The following is a 20,634-nucleotide window of genomic DNA, read 5'->3' as shown; positions in this document are numbered from 1 at the left end:
TATGTGCATAAACATATCTGGTTATAGTAAGCATACCGTTTGTAAACAACATTTTGTCTTCCTAGCTGCAAGCTTACAAGAGCGATAATATCATTAAATGTGAAGGGGGGGCCCTAAAATATTTTCTTGGGAAAAAGGGGGTCTCAGACAAAAAAAGGTTGAGAACCACTGCCATATAGCATGCAAACATAGGGTTCCCGAGGTTATTAACTTTACTTTCTCCATAGGGAGTTTTAAATGATGAACCTATAAGACCGCTAGTGAAAGCTCAAGGTTATGCTTTTGAAGTAATTAGTTTGTTACAATTTGTTTGACAGAAGAATTCCTGGTGAAAATCATTACCACTGAGTCATTTATACAGCGCTTTCATTTGTACTACTGTACACCAAAGCGCTTCACAATCATATCAGGGGATATCTCCTCAACCACCACCAGTGTGCAGCTTCCACTTAAATGTAACTTGACACCCTTGCCTCATTTAGTATACGTCATTCTATGAATGTGCAAATGAGCCCTGCCTCCATTCACAGGAGCTCAGAGATCCACTCGTTGACGATCACACATTGACCTGATTGGTTACATGGTAGTTTGTGATGTCAAACACTTGCGATTTCAAACCGTGTTTGAGACTGTCTTTGGTTCACTGCAGTTTTAAGGAGAAAATACTCAATGGTGTTGAGTTATGAATATGCACATGGTTTGTCTTAAAGCATATTTAAAAACCCCACAGAGACATTTAAACCACATTAAAAGCTTGATTTTTCACCGCAGAGGGGAAACAACTGATTGTCATTACAACTTGATGTTTGGATGTTAAAGTGGGGAAGTAGCTTGAATGCAAGCCCTGTTCCCTGGTGTCACTGGTTGGCATTGTACAGCTCATAGACTTGAGCTTGCTGTGAGTGACACTTTCAAAGAAATTGGAGCAACTGATCATTTCAAAATCCTCATGGATAAACTTTATTTGCTCTACCACACATCCAGCAAAAATAAAATGGAACTGAAAGAGTTTGTAACGAAGGGCACATTTGAAGTGGCTTTTGAATCAGGGTAGCCTTTGTCGCGCCCTGATGATGCAATCGGCCTTTGAATGCAGCCTCCAAAGGCTGCAGCTTTGAATTGGGACACACCTACAGTCAACAATGTTCAAAAGGGACCATCAAAATAAAGTGTTACCCATCTTGTGATTTCAGGGCATGCCAGTTTCCAAACACGATGCATGATGGGATACGCTTAGCCTTGAATACCTCCAAAGCGGTATTCGAGATGGTGTGGGTTTAGTGGACATTAAGGGCACTGAGCTTTGGTATTTTTAAGACATGGGGCTGTCTTGTGCACGCACTTCCTGTCAAATGCACGTGTGGTCAAGTGGCCAAGACATCAAGTGTGGATTTTTGCACAGGCACTTTGGTTCTCTTATCTGACACATTGAGGGGGTATTTACATGACACAATTTTCAAATAAAAACTTAGGCATAGTTCATTTACATGACAACAGTGTTTTGAAGTCAAGTCATCTTCATTCATATAGCGCTTTTAACAATGGATTGTTTCAAAGCAGCTTTACAGAGATAAACGTATAATTTAAGGTAACAGATTGTTTTGGCGTTATAGCGGTTCTTGAATAATGTTACTTCCAGCTAAAGTTAACTTTGATTGATTCACCTCCGTCGAAATGATCAGACTTTAAACGCGAACCTGTGATTAACGCTGACGGCGTTCACATGCTCATTCAGAATTCTATAGTTATGTGCTTTTTAAAATATGTGCGCAGGTTTGTAATTCATACAACCCAGCCTAAACAAACTACTTTTCTTGCCTATAAATTTTGATACAGAATTTTGTTTTATTTTATCACTTCGGGGTACGCGAGCCGGAATTCACAACGCTTTGATACTTGTATACCGTGTATATCATTACCGTGTATACCGTGTACACAACAAAAACGTGAATTTGTGCAAAAGTACATTATGCGCATGCATATTACATGTTCAGTCTATAGAGTGTTGCAGGACCAAGACCAAGTCACTGCTGGTTCCTTCTGGATTTTCTTATGATACTTTGACGTTCTGTTCTACAACATACACACCAAATGGGTTCTCTAATTAAAAACATACAATTTTCTAAAATGAACATGCTGCATCAATTTGCGCTATAGGTGTGTAGAACAAAATTGTCACATTGAAAAACCCCATAGGAAATCTTCAAATGAACCAGCAGCAAATTAGTCTGTACAAGTCAACGAGTTGAATAAGCAACCAAGTATCAAAATATGCAGAGACAAGAGAAATATTAAAAGACTGACTACATTACAACACCCACAGTGCTTAATGGGACAAGGTGCACCCGGCAGAGTTCTTTTGGAAAGATTTGTTTGCCAATTTAAGAGCATTTAATTTCAGATGAGACGTTAAACCGAGGTCCTGACTCTTTGTGGTCATTAAAAATCCCATGTCACTTCTGGTAAAGAGTAGGGGTGTAACCCCAGTGTCCTGGACAAATCCCCTCCATTAGCCCTTGCCAATCACGGCCTCCTAATAATCCCCATGCATTGAATTTGCTCTATAACTCCTCTCCACCTATAGCTGGTGTGTGGTGAGCGCACTGGTACCATTGTACTGTGGCTGCTGTCGCATCATCCAAGTGGATGCTGCACACTGGTGGTGGTTGAGGAGATATCCCCTGAAATGATTGTGAAGCGCTTTGGGTGTACAGTAGTACAAATGAAAGCACTATATAAATGCCTCAGTGGAATTCTTCTGTTAAACAAATTGTAACAAACTAATTGCTTCAATAGCATAACCTTGAGCTTTCACTAGCGGTCTTTAAAGGGGTCATATAATGATACATGCACTTTTACAAGTTGATTATACTGAAATATGTTGGCAGTGCCTTTACACAACCATCATAAAATAATACAAATATATGTTTATTCTTATATATGTTTTGGTAAATGGACTGCATTTATATAGCGCTTTCACAGACCCAATGGCAACCAAAGCGCTTTACATATTGCCTCACATTCACACACCGACGGCGGTGTCAGCCATGCAAGGCACCATCCAGCTCGTCGGGAGCAGCTGGGGTTAGGAGTCTTGCTCATGGACACCTCGTCACTTGGTCAGGTGGAACCGGGGATTGAACCACCAACCTTCCGGTTTGTAGACAACCTACATGAACCACTGAGCCACTGTCGCCCCTTGAATTGGCTCTATAACTTGTTTTCTTGTCTCAAATCAAGCCGTTGGATGCCCCTCCCACGATTGTTGATTGACAGCAGCGTTTCAACAGACCCACCCTCGCGAGCGATTTGTCAATCATATTCCACGCGGACTGTCTTTGAGCAGAATGGCATCTAAGCGATTGTGGTGTTCTGTTCTTGGGTGCAATAAGGAACACGGCAGTCATTTTAATGTTCCTAAATCCGAACCGCTGAAGACACAGTGGCTGAGTTGTTTACGAATGGAATATTGCCCACGAGCAACGTCACTGCTTTCATGTTTGCGCGAATCCCCTCAACGGACTGCTTTATAAACGAGGATCAGTATAAAGCTGGTTTTGCTAAGAAGCAGCTCCTGGATAAAGGATCGGTACCAACGATTCGTGTTCTTGCTGAACCTCCAGAAGAACTGAAGTGAGTGTATAGTTTTATTAACCTTTATATTAATCTTTGCAAATCGCTTGCACGCTTCACGATGAATGCACCTAAGGTTTACACTAAGGGTACATTAAGGCATGTTTGCTATGTACGACGTTCTCAATATAATTCATAATCCCACGTTTATAGTGAACAAGGCGTTATGGTTATTGTGTTACAAACGGTGTACGCAATGAACAGAGGGGCAGGGTGAGCAGAGCTCATCATCATTTAAAAGCATATGCACTGAAACGGCATGCTGAAAACAAAGCTGTTTTTGACCAGGTAAAATTAGTGTTCTTACAAAACTAACGAGAATTTAATTAAAGCATATTACAAACTTTTAATTTAGACCCAAAAGAATCATATTAGCTTGTACAAAAGTGGCATTATATGACCCCTTTAAAAGGTTCATTATCATTCCCTATGGAGAAAAGAGAAGTTAATAACTTGGGCAACCCGATGGTTGCATGCTATATGGGACTTGAAAAGTACAGGACGTCTATCAGTTTTACCACATTGGCAGATTGAGAAACTTTTTCAAGGCAAAAGTAGTTAAACCAGACATGCAGCAAAATGACAAGTCAGGTACAACCAAGGATTGATTTGCCAGTTTTATTGAGAACCTCTCTTTTGCCCTTGAACCATTACAGGACCAAGTGAGGCCTTGCCTTCCCACTGAATGCCTAAAGAGAAGAAAAAATCCAAGTTAAAGCACTTGAATCAAGAGCAACCTTAGAAAGAGCAAATGCTACCAACCTCCATAGGGTGAAGCAGGAAATGCACCATCAGGACCACATGTTGAGTCACAGCAACCACAAACTTGGTCGTTTCCATCAGCAGCAAGCCACCTGCAACAAAACAAATACATAGAACCTTCACCATGAGAAAAGTGGCCCCCCCCCCACAAAAAAAACAAACAAAAACAAAACACCTCATGTACCCATTGGCAAAGGAACAGGATTTGCGCTGAGCGTCACTGGGTGCAGAAGCAATAGTTGCCTTCAGAATACATGTTATGTAGATCTGCAAGGGATGACAGACAAGTCACAAAAACAAAGCAGATGGAGGAGAAGTGAAGTTAACTCATGACATTCATAGTACATACAGAAGGACTGTTGCCCTCCTGGAACATAAAAGCTTCCAGCTGGAACTGGATCTTGTCAACCTGGGACCGAGGCATGAAGCGGGAGCTGGAAGCTGTAGTTTTGGCATCCACAAAGCACCTGACGACAAAACCATCACAAAGAGCAACTCATGAATGTCAACTGTTGAGCATCAAGCAACTAGACCTTACCCGTGACTGTGACAATGTGGTTACAAAAGGCAACTTTAACGGTCTTACTACATCAAGGTCCATGATCTTACCCGTGATTCTCAATGAAGGAATATCTCGGAAGGGTGTTCACATCAGGTGCTTGAGTGGCCACACAGCTGTCCACAAACACACGCAGAGGCACATGATTGTATTGCTTCACAGATGCCTCGATGTTAATAACGCCTCCCAGGAAATAGGAGTATGAAGGCCTCTGATAGGACCAATCATCTACACAAAAAAACATTTTAGGCACGGCCACAATAGCAAGGGTTAAGGTTTATTTTATTGAAAGAAAACCTGTACCAACCCATCATGATCTTCAGGGAGAACAGCAAGACTTCTTCACCAGCCTCTGTTGAGGCATAAGGGACCCATGTTGGCCTCAAGGCATCACTGCTTACATTTTGGATCCTGCGGTTCATGAAAGTAACCATTAAATGGTATCCCAGTTGCACGAGAAAGTGCAGAAAGTCACAGAGATCCTGTACCTTTGATAATGGCATTGAACACCAACAATTGCCCCATCGGCTCGGGTAATCGGAGTACCTGCAAGCGCCTCAGGGGTGTAGGTAAGAGAGAAGGTGTAGACAAGCTCATCCTCATTCATCTGTAAAAAGATTGGGGTTACCAAGAGGGTCATGCCAAAGACTTTACATACACCAAGACCAAGAGAAGGTGCACGGTGCAATATGGTGGAATTCCTAAAGAGCAAATCACCAATTAGTAAATTCTGAACATCACAGCTGCCCTCAGAAGCTCAGGTGTTGCCAGAGATAGTCAATGTTTTGGAGACATGCACTAAGGATTGAACATTTTGCGGTTCCAGGGTAAAAACTAGCTTTAACACTATTAAGGCCCAAGATTTGGTGTTCTTGTTTCTTAAGCTCCTTTCATACCATTGATGGGATAGTTTACATAAGATTTTGGTTTGAAGGGTTATTTGAAGGCAAGTAGCTTGAAAATTCAGGACTTACCCATTCAAATAGATAAAAATTGGTCTTAGCTGACCTGGCATTGTAAAATCAAGTGAATTGACTTTCCTTGAAAAGGTCCTTTGCCACGAAAAAATAACCCATTAAGATGTATCTGTTCTTACCATCAGCACGCTGTTGCAGTCCTGTAATTCATACTCCAAGATGAGCACTCTTGACCCAGGATCCTGACCAACAACAGGACATCCACCTAAAGACAGACCAGTTGGCTGGATCAACTGACCATTGCTGAAAAAGTCCTGCTGGACCTCGACGAGAACCCGGTTCTCGCCACATTGAACCGCTACACTACTGGGAGTCACGGGTTGCCTCAACTGGAAGTCCACCGCCAACTCGCTCTGCACCTCTGGAACGATGGGATACTTCCAATCCAAAGGCTTCACTGGACCCTGCAACAGCTGCTTCTCCTGAAGGCCAAAAGGCTCCTGTGCAAGGCTTTTGGAGTCAGGACCCAAAGGACTCTGAAACTGAGAAGCCACTTGCAAAGGGTTCCAGAGCCCTAGAGGAGAAAGGGCAGGACTTCTGGAAGTTGGATCTGATTTTGGCCCCATGCTTCTTGGACTAGGACTATACCTCAAACTTCCCAAGACATCAGGTAGATCAAATGCACTGATCACAACCACCACTAAGACAACTTTCAGGAACCCCATTCTAACAAATTTTGACACAAACACCAGCACTTGGCTTTGCCAATTTGTACAGCTTTGAGTTAAGTTGGCTCCACCCCTTTTACCTTAATTGATTATCCTTGATTCTCCTCTGGACCTGTAGAGTGGCACAGGAAGACATCTATATAGGATACAAGGGAAAGTGGGAAAAGACACACACACGACCAGATCTAGACAGGAAGAAATTGTGCTGACTAGGATGAGGTTGGGTCATACAAAGCTGAATAGTACACTGTTCTTAATGAGAAAGCATGGTGATGGAAATTGTGAGTATTGCCACAGCCATACACCTGAAACAGTAGAGCATGTAATAGTTTACTGTCAAAAATACAATCAGGCTAGGCAAAGGCTTGTTACTCAGCTGGAAGTAAAGAAAGTGTCTTTAGATACAAAGAGCTTATTGGAAAGAAGTTCAGGAGAAATTTTTGGTTTTTCACTTTCTTTGAAAAGTACAGGCCTTTTTAAAAGGATATAAACTCTACTTTATATGTTTGGTTTTGTTTGTTTATTTGTTTGTTTATTTTGTTTGTTTAAAACAGTACAGAACTCCAGTCCAGTGGTGGCGGTAATGCACAATAAATAGTTGCTAACCGCCAATTAAAAAAAAAAGAAGAACCTGTAGACTGTATGCATCTTGGGGACGCACCATTCTGCAAATTTTTTATGCGACTGTCCAAATACCCACACTTGCCGTCTTTGTACTTGACCACTTGTCTACTTACAGAGCTTTATTTACATGTTTTGATTTCAAGTACTTTGCATTTTAAAATAAACGTATAAATGTCTGTTCAGTAGTCCCTGTGTAACAAAAGACACAATTTTTATTTTTTGAATATGTTTTTGACATTTTTGTTAATAAAGTTCCAGCAGAAGAAACAAAGCAAACTAAACAAAACAGAAAAAAAGGACAACAGCTCAGGCAAACCTTAAATGCACAATTCTCAAATCAATTCTTGATCAAATAAAATAAAATTAAAGATAAATAAACATTCACAGGAATAGGGTTCTTGTTTTGAGCCATCACAACAGCTTTCAAGAAAAATGTAAGCAATCATGCAAGGTGAGACAAACATAATCCAAATAGGGTGTTCATATCCGATTGAATACGTCTGTAGAAGAATGTAATATACATGTTAAAAATTCTATTGGGATGAGTTCTTTCACAAGGTTATGCCATTTTTTGATTGAAGGAGTTTTCTCACTTATCCAGAACATCAAAATATTCTTTCTTGCAGGAAAAGTTAAAATATTAAAAAGTCTGTTATGATATTTATTCAAAATAATACCAGCCGGCAGACCTAGAATAAATGAATAAGGATCAACATTAATTATCATTCACAGAATATTGCCAATGTGATCTGCAATTTTCTTCCAAAACAACTGAATTCTGTGACAAGACCAGATAAAGGTGAATATACTTACCGACTGATATTTTGCATTTTGAGCAGTTGGTGGAAAGTTTTGGGTCCATTTTATTTCTGATATAAGGGGTGATATGTAGCCGACGTATTATTTTGAATTGAATAGCACGTGCTCCGTTACACACTGATATTCTTTTAGGATGATCCCAGACTAGATCCCAGACTAAATCCCAATCCTCTGAGGAGATATTTACTGCAAAATCATTTCCCCACATCTGTCTAAGATTTTCTGTGTCTAAAAGAACCAATTTAAAAACTGTGATGTTTGTATTAACCCTCTGGGGTCTGAGGTGTTTTCTGGGCCCTGGAGGTGTTCTGACATGCTCTGACATTTGTGTTTATTTCTGTTACTTGTAACATTTTCATGGCTAAAGTCTGATTACACTGTATTCAGCACAAACTCTGCTACAATAATATGTGAGCAGCATGTATGTTAAAGCTTGTAGTTTTGAGATGACGTTTATGTGTGGTTTGTGAAAAAATTTGTGATGTTATTTGATGGTTTGTTTTATTATGTTTTGCTCTTTACTTTCGTATTTGTATATTTATCATTAAAATTGTTGATTGTTGGCCGGTGTGAGGGAACTATAAACAAAGGATGAGGAGAGATTTAAAAAAGAATGGCTTTTTGATTGTTTGGATTTATTTACACAACACAACACAACAGTCCTTAGATACAAAAGACAAAAAGGCACATTATTGAGCACACTGATCTAAACAGAGAGACGTGAAGAGTCACACATATTTGTGCCCATTTCCTAGGTGTTTGCTTCAGTTTACCATGTTCATGTACAGAGACTCGTGTAAATGTTTAAGTCAGCAGGGCTCATCTGTGTTATCTGGTCCTTGTATAAAAATTTTTAAATAAAAGGTTTTTTAAAAAGACAACTGTGCACATGCTGATATCAGGAGAAACTATATGAAACTATATTGTACGGGTGGCAAGTATTCGCTGAGTTACAGTTCATTTTCTGTCGTGTTTCAGAATGAACTTCACACTGAGAGACGGCAGAACACACATTATGTTTATTTTTTTTTATTTTAAGAAAAGCAGAACATTTTGTTTTTATTATGAGTTTTGAATGATGTATAAAACTTGCCTGTATAGCAAAAATAGACAAAGTTATTTGAGTGTCTTTTGCACTGATAAGAAAAAAAGCGAGGTGACCGCCGACCCCAGGGGGTTGAGCAAGAAAAGCGTCTTTGTCATTTAAATGAGTCTGCAGTTACTAGACATGGACATTCCTGCTGATATACTTGTGTATCTAGTGGAGCAGGTTGATTTTAAAGTCCCTGTAAAGTCAAAATTAAGTATGTGTTCTGAGTTTGTCACACCACAGAAACATGTATTATTAGCCACCCAACCAAAATTGAATGATAAAAAAAGCCGGCAAGTACATCAAATAAGCTATCAAAATCTTGAAAAAATGAGCAGTATTCTCTGCTCTCAAACGCTGGGGGCGTGTCCCTTGGCTGCGCTGAAACCACGCCCACTCATGTAAAAAAGCTGCCGACGCTGATATTAGGTGATACTGCTTTCGGGACGGGGAGATGAGGGCCGAGGCGGGAGAGAGTGGGTTCGGCCCCATTCACCAGTAACAGCAGATTATCAGTGAATCCCAGTTGTCTCCGACAAAAGTTTATAAAACTATCCGTGTAAAATGATTGCTACAGAGGCGGGTGTTGGCGGTGATCCTCAGCTCTCCATCAAGGTTGGCTCTTTACAAAATTAATCCACCTCTTCGTGATCGACAACAGAACCGGAGGACAATACAATGCTGAATAAAGTTGTCGTTTTTGTTATTTTTGGACCGAAATGTATTTTCGATGCTTCAAAACATTCTAACTAACCCACTGATGTCACATGGACTACTTTGATGATGTCTTTATTTCCTTTCTGGACAAGGACAGTATACCGTACATACATTTTCAATGGAGGGACAGAAAGCTCTCGTACTAAATCTAAAATATCTTAAACTGTGTCCGAAGATTAACGGAGGTCTTACGGGCTTGGGACGACATGAGGGAGAGTCATTAATGACATAATTTTAATTTTTGGGTGAACTAACCCTTTAAAGCATGGTTTGTCTTCACCCCACTCATTTTGATAGGGTTCAGTTTAGGGGACTGGGACGGTCATGGCAGAAGCTTCATTTTGTGCTCAGTTACCCATTTTTGTGTTTGTTTTGGACCGCTGTCCTGATGGAAGATCCAACCACGGCCCATTATAAGATTTCTAGCAGAGGCAGTCAGGTTTAGATTTTTAATCAGTTGGTATTTGCTAGAATCCATAATACCATGTATCTGAAAAAGATGTCCAGGACCTCCAGCAAAAAATTAGGCCCACAGCATATAAGATCCAGCAATATTTAACCGTATGTGTGGGGTAGTTTTTATCCCTGTTTGCACCAAACACATCTGGTGGGTTTGCTGCCAAAAAGCCTTTTTTTTTTTTTTTCATCTGAGCATAGAATCAGGTCCCTTTTGAAGTTCCAGTCATGTCTGATAACTGAATTGCTGGAGTTTATTTCTGGAGGAGCAAGGAGGATTTTTCTTGAATCCCTCCCAAACAACATGTGGTGATGTAGGGGTTGTTTGAAATATTTCTTTAGGCTTTCCGACCCCCAAGACTCAAGTAATCTCTGCAATTCTCCATCTGTGATCCTTGGAGAGTCTTTAGACACTCAAATTTTCCTCCTCACTGTGCATTAAGACAATATAGACACACTTCCTCTTCCTGGCAGATTCATAACATCTTTAGTTGATTGGAACTTCTTAATTATTGCCCTGATGGTCAAAATGGGGATTTTCAATTCTTTAGCAATTTTCTTACAGCCACTCTCTATTTTGGGATGCTCAACAATCTTTTAATGCACATCAGAACTATATTCTTTGGTTTTACTTATTGTGATGGATGATTAAGGGAATTTGGCCTTTGTGTTTCCTCATATTTAAACTCCTGTGAAACAAGAAGTCATAGCTAGACAATTTCGTGTTCCTAGTCATCCTGGTATGCTAAAAAAAAGGTAAATATTAATGGGAATATACTTATTATATAAAAGATATTTTACTCATAAAACATTCTAGGGGTGCCAATAATTGTGGCCAATGTGTTTTGGAGAAAAACATTTATTTCATAATGTGATAAACTAAAAGTGTGTCCCATTGGGTAATCAAAAGTTCTACACACACTTGCGGTCTTCAAGCCCACTTGAACACATGGATCAAAGACCGGAAATACTGTAGGTCATGTAAGTAGACAAGTGGTCAAGTACAAAGACGGCAAGTGTGGGTATTTCTACAGGCGCATAAAAAAGGGGCAGAGTGGTGCGTCCCCAAAATGCATACACTCTACAGGTCCAGAGGAGAATCAAGGATAATCAATTAAGGTAAAAGGGGTGGAGCCACCTTAACTCAAAGCTGTACAAAATGGCAAAGCCAAGTGCTGGTGTTTGTATCAAAATTAGTTAGAATGGGGTTTCTGAAAGTTGTCTTAGTGGTGGTTGTGATCTTTGCATTTGATCTGCCTGATGTCTTGGGAAGTTTGAGGTACAGTCATAGTCCAAGAAGCATGGGGCCAAAATCAGATCCAGCTTCCAGAAGTCCTGCCCTTTCTCCTCTAGGGCTCTGGAACCCTTTGCAAGTGGCTTCTCAGTTTCAGAGTCCTTTGGGTCCTGACTCCAAAAGTCTTGCACAGGAGCCTTTTGGCCTTCAGGAGAAGCAGCTGTTGCAGGGTCCAGTGAAGCCTTTGGATTGGAGGTATCCCATCGTTCCAGAGGTGCAGAGCGAGTTGGCGGTGGACTTTCAGTTGAGGCAACCCGTGACTCCCAGCAGCGTAGCGGTTCAATGTGGCGAGAACCGGGTTCTCGTAGAGGTCCAGCAGGACTTTTTCAGCAATGGTCAGTTGATCCAGCCAACTGGTCTGTCTTTAGGTGGATGTCCTGTTGTTGGTCAGGATCCTGGGTCAAGAGTGCTCATCTTGGAGTATGAATTACAGGACTGCAACAGTGTGCTGATGGTAAGAACAGATGCATCTTAATGGGTTATTTGTTGTGGCAGAGGACATTTCAAGGAATGTCAGTTCACTTGGTTTTACAATGCCAGGGCAGCTAAGACAAATTGATCTATTTGAATGGGTTAGTCCTGAATTTTCAAGCTACTTGCCTTCAAATAACCCTTCAAACCAACATCTGATGTAAACTATCCCATAAATGGTATGAAAGCTTAAGAAACAAGAACACTAAATCTTGGGCCTTAATAGTGTTAAAGCTGGTTTTTACCCTGGAACTGCAAAATGTTCAATCCTTAGTGCATGTCTCCAAAACATTGACTATCTGGCAACACCTGAGCCTCTGAGGGCAGCTGTGGTGATGAGAAAGAATTTACTAATTGGTGATTTGCTCTTTAGGAATTCCCCCATATTGCACCGTGCACCTTCTCCTGTTCATAGCAATATGAGTGCACAGTCTGGGTGTATGTAAAGTCTTTGGGATGAACCTCTTTGTAACCACAATCTTTTTACAGATGAATGACGATGAGCTTGTCTACACCTTCTCTCTTACCTACACCCCTGAGGCGCTTGCAGGTACTCCGATTACCCGGGCCGATGGTGCAATTGTTGGTGTTCAATGCCATTATCAAAGGTACAGGATCTCTGTGACTTTTTGCACTTTCTCGTGCAAATGGGAGACCATTTTAATGGGTACTTTCATTAACTGCAGGATCCAAAATGTAAGCAGTGACGCCTTGAGGCCAACATGGGTCCCTTATGCCTCAACAGAGGCTGGTGAAGAAGTCTTGCTGTTCTCCCTGAAGATCATGATGGGTTGGTACAGGTTTTCTTTCAATAAAATAAACCATTACCCTTGCTATTGTGGCTGTGACAGTCTGTTTTTTTTTTGTTTGTGTGTGTAGATGATTGGTCCTATCAGAGGCCTTCATACTCCTATTTCCTGGGTGGTGTTATTAACATCGAGGCATCTGTGAAGCAGTACAATCATGTGCCTCTGCGTGTGTTTGTGGACCGCTGTGTGGCCACTCAAGTACCTGATGTGAACTCTCTTCCGAGATATTCCTTCATTGAGAATAATGGGTAAGATCATGCAACTTGATGTGGTAGGAGTGTTAAAGTTGCTTTTTGTAACTTTGTTAGTCATGGGTAAGGTCTAGTTGCTTGATTCTCTACAGTTGACATTCATGAGTTGCTATTTGTGACGGTTTTGTTGTCAGGTGCTTTGTGGATGCAAAAACTACAGCTTCCAGCTCCCGCTTCATGCCTCGGTCCCAGGTTGACAAGATCCAGTTCCAGCTGGAGGCGTTTATGTTCCAGGAGGGCAACAGTCCTTCTGTATGTACTATGAATATCATGAGATAATTTGACTTCTCCTCCCATCTGCTTTGGTTTTGTGACTTGTCTGTCATCTCTTGCAGATCTACATAACATGTATTCTGAAGGCAACTATTGCTTCTGCACCCAGTGATGCCCAGCGCAAATCCTGTTCCTTTGCCAATGGGTACGTGAGTTGTGTGGGTTTTTTTTGGGGGGAGGTGTCTTTTTTTTTTTTTTTTTAAGTTTATTGTTCCATGTCTTTGTGTTGCAGGTGGTTTGCTGCTGATGGAAACGACCAAGTTTGTGGTTGCTGTGACTCAACATGTGGTCCTGATGGTGAATTTGCTGCTGCTTCTCCTTATGGAGGTTGGTAGCGTTTGCTCTTTCTAAGGTTGCTTTTGATTCAAGTGCTCTAACTTTGCTTTTCTTCTCTCTAGGCATTCAATGGGAAGGCAAGGCCTCACTTGGTCCTGTAATGGTTCAAGGGCAAAAGAGAGGCTCTCAATAAAACTGACAAATCAATCCTTGGTTGTTCCTGACTTGTCATTTTGTTGCATGTCTGATTGAACTGCTTTTGACTCTGAAAAAGTGCCTCATTCTGCCAATGTGGTGAAACAACTGATAGACGTCCTGTACTTTTTCAAGTCCCATATAGCATGCAAACATAGGTTTCCCGAAGTTATTACCTTCACTTTCTTCATAGGGAGTTTTAAATGATGAACCTTTTAAAGACTGTTAGTAAAAGCTCAAGGTTATGCTTTTGAAGCAATTAGTTTGTTAAATTTTTTAACAGAATAATTCCTGGTGAAAATCATTACCACTGAGTCATTTATATAGCGTTTTCATTTGTACTACTGTACACCCAAAGCGCTTCACAATCATATCAGGGGATTTCTCAACCACCACCAGTGTGCAGCTTCCAGTTGGGTGATGCAATGGCGGCAGCTGTAATGACAATCAGTTTTTTGGAGAATTCTTTCATAAAGAAACCATTCCTTCTGCACTTCAAGTCCCCTTGTAGTGAATATCAAGCTTTTAATGAATTTGTCTGGTGTTTTTAATATGCTTTAAGACAAGGCATGTGCAAATTCATCACCATTGTTGAGTATTTTCTCAGTATTTGTCTCAAACACTGTTTGAAATCGCTGGCGTTTCTAATGTCACAAACTACCTTTTGGTGATCAAAGATGAGTTTTATGGGATACAATGATTGACTACAGGGGGACTTTAAGCATTAAGTGGCGGTCTCACTACACTTTTCATTCCATTGACTTCCATTCATACACATTCAAATGTGGGAACTGGAAATGCAAGCCATGCAAACTGCTTTCAAAAGTTTGGTAAACTCTGCAAGTTTGAAGACAAACTTTTTTTTTTTTTTTACCTTTTTTTTTTTGCTTTTCATGAACGGGGAACCATTGATAGCAGTGGCAATATGTACTATTACATTGTAGGTAGTCTCCATACAATTTTAAACAAGTCTAGTGCGACCACGGTTTTATGAAGTTAAATGTCCAACAGTAGCTGAAAGTAATGAAACTACTTTCCTTTTTAGTTCCACCCTACATATTTGAATACCATGTTTCACATTTGATTTTATTTTATTTTATTTAATTATATCAAGAAGCCTAAAACATAAAAAACAAAAGGCATCAAAATACAATCGAGGATTAAAACACAATAAAGTCCAGGACTTATTTCCATTGTGGTCCTCTACACATAACGTCAAGACAGGACAATTACATACTGTGCGATAATCAAATAACACAACATACTATATAAAAAAAAGATTTTAAATAAGAAAAATTGTAAATGGTAACTGGCTCCTGGTTCTATTTCGCTACCCTCTCTAATAACCACTCCCTGGCCCTCTTTTTAAAAGAATTGATGCTTAAAATTCCTTTAATTTGCCGATCTAACTTGTTCCACTGAACCGCCCCTATGTAGGTAAATGTTTTTTTCCCTAACATTGTCTTAAATGCATAAGGACAAAGGTCTGATATACTGCCACGAGTGTAAACAGTGTGTGTGTCCTTCACCTTGGTAATAAGACACAACAAATAATTTGGGACTTTACCATATAATATTTTGTGGGTCATGGTCAGTCTTGACATAATAACGCGTGACTCAACAGGGAGCCAGTTAAGCTCAACAAATTGTGACCTTCCTATATGAGACCTATGGCCCATGTTTAGAATTATTCTTATTAACTTATTTTGTGCTGTGTGCAGCCTTCCTTTAAGTCGTTTTTTAAGGCCTTCAAACCAGGAAGTGCATGCATATTCAAACTGGTTTAAAATTAAAGCGTTAGCTAAAATGATCATTGTTGACCTATCTAAAAAAGTAGAATTTCTAGCTAAAAACTTTATAAGCCCAGTGACTTTACTCAGAACCTTATTGGCCATCATCCTGCCATCCAAGTTGTTTTCTAGGATGCAACCCAGGTATTTTACTGAGGTTTTTGTCCTGACCTCAATATTATTCAAAATGACCCTAAATTTCGAGCATCTGTTTAGTTTATATTTTGAGCCAAACAGAATGGTCTCTGTCTTTTCAAAATGTAGAGACAGTCTATTGTCAATCAGCCAGTTATTTACAGAAGATAGTTCAGCACTCAGGTTACTCTCTAGAATGGATTGTTGTTTATGAGACATTAAAAGTGCAGAATCATCTGCGTACAAAAATAGTTCACATGAACAGGAATCGGCCATATCATTAATATATGTTAAAAATAATGATGGTCCGAGAATACTTCCTTGTGGAACGCCACATTCAACTATACAAGGGTCTGATAATATTCCCCCTAAGGCTACCAATTGTTCCCTCCCTGATAGGTAAGATCTAAACCATCTACAGGTGGAGCTATCTGCCCCTAAGGCCTCAAGTTTGGCAATCAGTCTGTCATGGTTCACCATATCAAACGCCTTTTGGAGATCCAATAACACCATTCCGCAGAGATTTCCATTATCTATTTCTCTGTGAATGATTTCAGATAGATAGAGTAGGCATGATTCGGTAGAATGTGACTTCCTGAATCCGGATTGAAATTTAAACATTAAGTTATTTTTATTCATGTATTCATTAAATTGCTCATTGACCAACCTTTCAAATATTTTAGATACTATACATAAAATAGAGACTGGTCTAGTTACCGGGATCGTGGCTATTTCCTTTTTTAAAAAGGGGGATTACCTTGGCCCTCTTGAGGTCATACGGGAAAACACCACTTTCAACAGACAGGTTAAAAATATGTGAGATGTATGGGGCTATTTGGGCAGCGGTATCTCGTAAAAACCGAGGAGATAAACCATCTAAACCGGGTCCCTTAGAGCAGTCTAACTGTAATAGCTTTTTTTCCACCTCTCCTATTTCAACCTTCCGTAAAGAAAATGAATTTGGCAGTGCCCCAAGTTTATTGTAGAATAATTTCACCCTATCAATATTAAAAAACCCATAGGAAGGTTGAAGCTTTAAGACCAGCTGTTTTGCTATAGAAGTAAAATAAATATTAAAATAATTAGCAACCTCTTTCTTATTGAAATTTAGGACGCCCTTAATTATTAATCCTATGTTTCTTGGTTTCGTAGCATTTGTCTTAGTAGCCCCCAATTCCTTTAAAGTCTTCCATAGCTTTTTTGGGTTATCTTTATTATTTAATATATCATTCTTATAGTGGGTTGATTTAGCCTCTCTAATAAGTACCTGCGTCTTATTTCTTGCTTGTTTATATAAAATAAAATCAGCATTATTTTTGGTTCTATGAAAATTTTTAAGTGCTTTTTCCCTGGTTTTTATAGCGTCATGAATACCTTTGTCAAACCATGCTCTAGAACGCTGTTTGACTCTAGTTTGTCTAACCACTGATTTTTGGTTAATAATTTCTAAAAATATATCTTTCAATTTTTGCCATGCTATATTAACACATGAACAATTTAAAACAGGGGACCAATCCATCTCATCTACCAACATCCTGAAAGTTTCCTGGGAGTAATGTTTAAATGATCTGGATAGTACAGTCTTGTGAGAGCAATAGTTTTTTTTACCAATTTTTCTTGTACAAAAAATTATATTATGGTCACTTATACCGTAAGTAATAGTACCACTTTGAGATATTTTAGTTTTGTCTGATACCAAAATACGATCTATAATACTCTCACAAGTCTTACTTATTCTCGTGGGCTGTTTAACCAGCTGTTCAAGACCAAAACAATGACACAGATCCTCCAGTATTTTGCCATAAGGATGGGCACAGCCTGATACATTAGTGTTCATATCCCCAATTAAAATCATCTCAGAGCTCTCTTTGTTTGATAGTCTCAAGAGAACTTGTTCTAATTTATCATAAAAAGTAGAATGGCCTGGCGGTCTGTAACAGGCCCCCAATAAAATGGGATTTGTTTTTGGTAAACATATGTCCATCCAAACAATCTCTAAATCACTAGCAATATCATCTCTACAGTTGAAAGCCATATCTGAGCGTACAAATACACAGACCCCACCCCCTTTTCTATTCCGGTCCTTCCTAACTATACAATAATTATTAATGGCAATTTCCTCATCACTTATAGTTTCATCCAACCAACTTTCGGTTAAACAGATAACCCCGATCTTTAATTGTTTCACCAATTGTCTTATTTCCTCAATTTTAGGTAGTAGACTTCTAACATTAAGATGTAGGAAATGTAAACCTTTCTTACTAAAAGTTGATTTAAAGTCTGTGCCCTTATCGTCCATCGTCAGACCATCCGCTGCATTGCTGTTCGAAAATGCTGTCCTGTGCTTGTTGTCATAGACTTCACTACTCCGGGGCATATTCTCAGTACCATTACGATGGTGGGCACCGAAGATAGGAGACAAGACTGTAACGTTATGAGGTTCCGATTCACGAGCTACTGGACTGCCCATAGCCCCTGTTTCGTCTCCATTGACGACTGGGCTGATGTCGCATTTCCAATACGGCGCGTCATCCGAAACACCGTCTCCACCAAACTGAAGAGCCCCGTAAAACGTTGACCACGAGGACGCAGATCCAGATCCAGACCCCAGCCCCGGGTCAGTCAGCTGGGAGGCTAAGCCCGTTAGCTCACCGGTAGATCCACTGACAGGTGGAGCTAACTGAAGATGTTGTACTGTGTGGCTAACAGTAGGATCCATGTTAGTAGATTGCCAGGGTTGTGGTCCCGGGTTCATCTCGATATCCCCCGCCAACAACAGCATCACCGCTAGCTGGACGAGACCCTGTTTAGTTGAGTGTCTCTTGCCTTTGTCCAATGAGGATGGGGCGTTGGCATAGCCCTTCACCAGGAACTTTGAGTACAGCACGTGTTGGCTTCTCGCAGCAGGCATCAATAAACACTCCTCAGCTCCCGAAGATAGGATTGCATGCCGGGTTTGAACAATTATCAAACATGAAATTATTGCGGCAGTTATCATCCATCTACTATTCAACTGAATAGATGTAGGAGATAAGATAAACCTCGTAGACATAGCAGACTGTTTAAACTGCCCACACTTCTGCTGTCGTGCTTGGTCTGTGGCGGCCATTTTGCTTGACGGTGTGGTGTGGTGACATGGAAATACATCAGATTATAAAAGTGTACATGGGTTGCAAATATATTGTTTCATTTTGACTTCAACACGCAAACCGATGTAGAGGATTGGAGGTTGCCTCTGCCCAGTATTCAGTTCACTAGATAGATAAGGGTAAATACTACTTTTAAAAATGAGGTTATTCCAATTGGACAATAATAGGAGGTGAAATATTGCACATATTAAAAAAAAAAACTCAATAGTTAATAGTGCTGCATGTGTACAACAAGAGCAATAAATATAACATTAACAATAAGTAATATTAAGTTTTACAAATCCACGGCACAACTATAATGATAACAACACAGAGCAATGATATTGTTGGAATTACTTTCACAATATTTTTTTTCCAGCTGATGAACGATAAAAACATAAACAGCCAATCAGAATCCATCCTGCTTTAAAGAGCTCAAGCATTTAAAGCTGCAGATGATAAAACTGCAGCTTGCGCTTATAATATAAACAGAATGATATTGTGCGTTGGTGTGGAGTTGGACGTTAATATAGTTATCGTTATTGTTCTTGGTGTGAACGGGCCTTAATTATTACACCAGATTTGAATCAACATATGCATATGCTAATATTGTTCTCTATAACAGAGCTCTGTAATAATGTTCTAACTGACTGTCTGAAATCCCACAGGCTGAGGTCGGTGACCTGCGCTTCACACTTAAGTTGAATCCGTATGTTCGTTTGGCCGGAATCTAGTTATTTTACTTTATAAAGCTTTAAATATGAATATTTTTCTTACACAAACGCATCACTTCACTTCAGAAGGAGCTTGTGGAACACTTTCATGATGGATAGATGCACTTTTATGATGGACAGATGCACTTTTTATGATGGACAGATGCACTTTATGATGGACAGATGCACTTTTATGATGGACAGATGCACTTTTATGATGGACAGATGCACTTTTATGATGGACAGATGCACTTTTATGATGGACAGATGCACTTTTATGATGGACAGATGCACTTTTATGATGGACAGATGCACTTTTATCATGGAGAGATGCACTTTTATGATGGATAGATGCACTTTTATGATGGACAGATGCACTTTTATGATGATAGATGCACTTTTATGATGGACAGATGCACTTTATGATGGACAGATGCACTTTTATGATGGACAGATGCACTTTTATGATGGACAGAAGCACTTTTATGATGGACAGATGGACTTTTATCATGGAGAGATGCACTTTTATGATGGATAGATGCACTTTTATGATGGATAGATGCACTTTTATGATGGACAGATGCACTTTTATGATGGACAGATGCACTTTTATGATGGACAGATGCACTTTTATCATGGAGAGATGCACTTTTATGATGGACAGATGCACTTTTATGATGGACAGATGGACTTTTATGATGATAGATGCACTTTTATGATGGACAGATGCACTTTTATGATGATAGATGCACTTTTATGATGGACAGATGCAATTTTATGATGGACAGATGCACTTTTATGATGATAGATGCACTTTTATGATGGACAGATGCACTTTTATGATGATAGATGCACTTTTATGATGGACAGATGCACTTTTATGATGGACAGATGCACTATTATGATGGACAGATGCACTTTTATGATAGACAGATGCACTATTATGATGATAGATGCACTTTTATGATGGACAGATGGACTTTTATGATGATAG

At 39.7% G+C, this 20,634-nt stretch overlaps 2 protein-coding genes across 2 annotated transcripts; one reads left to right on the top strand and one right to left on the bottom strand.

Annotated features, from left to right (window-relative positions):
• Window positions 1-4,717: 4,717 nt before the first annotated feature.
• On the bottom strand, window positions 4,718-6,679 carry LOC130092336 (zona pellucida sperm-binding protein 3-like). The gene is made up of 5 exons (XM_056260177.1): window positions 6,051-6,679; window positions 5,443-5,561; window positions 5,262-5,365; window positions 5,005-5,182; window positions 4,718-4,862 (listed from the first exon to the last, which is right to left on the bottom strand). Exons 1-5 carry the CDS (start codon window positions 6,594-6,596, stop codon window positions 4,718-4,720), a joined length of 1,092 nt encoding a protein of 363 aa, XP_056116152.1. The 5' UTR covers window positions 6,597-6,679.
• A 4,802-nt stretch (window positions 6,680-11,481) lies between these two features.
• LOC130092309 (zona pellucida sperm-binding protein 3-like) lies at window positions 11,482-13,886 on the top strand. Its single transcript, XM_056260140.1, has 8 exons — window positions 11,482-12,053; window positions 12,560-12,678; window positions 12,757-12,860; window positions 12,950-13,127; window positions 13,265-13,382; window positions 13,466-13,548; window positions 13,636-13,730; window positions 13,802-13,886. The coding sequence occupies exons 1-8, from the start codon at window positions 11,508-11,510 to the stop codon at window positions 13,870-13,872; spliced, it is 1,314 nt and encodes a 437-aa protein (XP_056116115.1). The 5' UTR covers window positions 11,482-11,507; the 3' UTR covers window positions 13,873-13,886.
• Window positions 13,887-20,634: the final 6,748 nt, after the last annotated feature.

This window comes from Rhinichthys klamathensis, unplaced genomic scaffold, assembly GCF_029890125.1.
Source record: "Rhinichthys klamathensis goyatoka isolate OS25496 unplaced genomic scaffold, OSU_Roscu_1.1 h1tg000174l_1, whole genome shotgun sequence".
Lineage (NCBI taxonomy): Eukaryota > Metazoa > Chordata > Actinopteri > Cypriniformes > Leuciscidae > Rhinichthys > Rhinichthys klamathensis.
Note: the sequence above shows the minus strand (reverse complement) of the source record. Positions and strands in the feature narration are given on the sequence as shown.

What these genes read in the sequence shown, in the direction of transcription:
- LOC130092336 (XM_056260177.1), bottom strand. Translation starts at nt 6,596, where the DNA reads ATGGGGTTCCTGAAAGTTGTCTTAGTGGTGGTTGTGATCAGTGCATTT. An exon ending in ACTGCAACAGCGTGCTGATG is followed by an intron (nt 5,562 to 6,050) that starts GTAAGAACAGAT and finishes ATCTTTTTACAG; the next exon opens with ATGAATGAGGATGAGCTTGT. An exon ending in GTTCAATGCCATTATCAAAG is followed by an intron (nt 5,366 to 5,442) that starts GTACAGGATCTC and finishes CATGAACCGCAG; the next exon opens with GATCCAAAATGTAAGCAGTG.
- LOC130092309 (XM_056260140.1), top strand. Translation starts at nt 11,508, where the DNA reads ATGGGGTTTCTGAAAGTTGTCTTAGTGGTGGTTGTGATCTTTGCATTT. An exon ending in CTCCCTGAAGATCATGATGG is followed by an intron (nt 12,861 to 12,949) that starts GTTGGTACAGGT and finishes TTGTGTGTGTAG; the next exon opens with ATGATTGGTCCTATCAGAGG. An exon ending in TCCTGTTCCTTTGCCAATGG is followed by an intron (nt 13,549 to 13,635) that starts GTACGTGAGTTG and finishes TTTGTGTTGCAG; the next exon opens with GTGGTTTGCTGCTGATGGAA.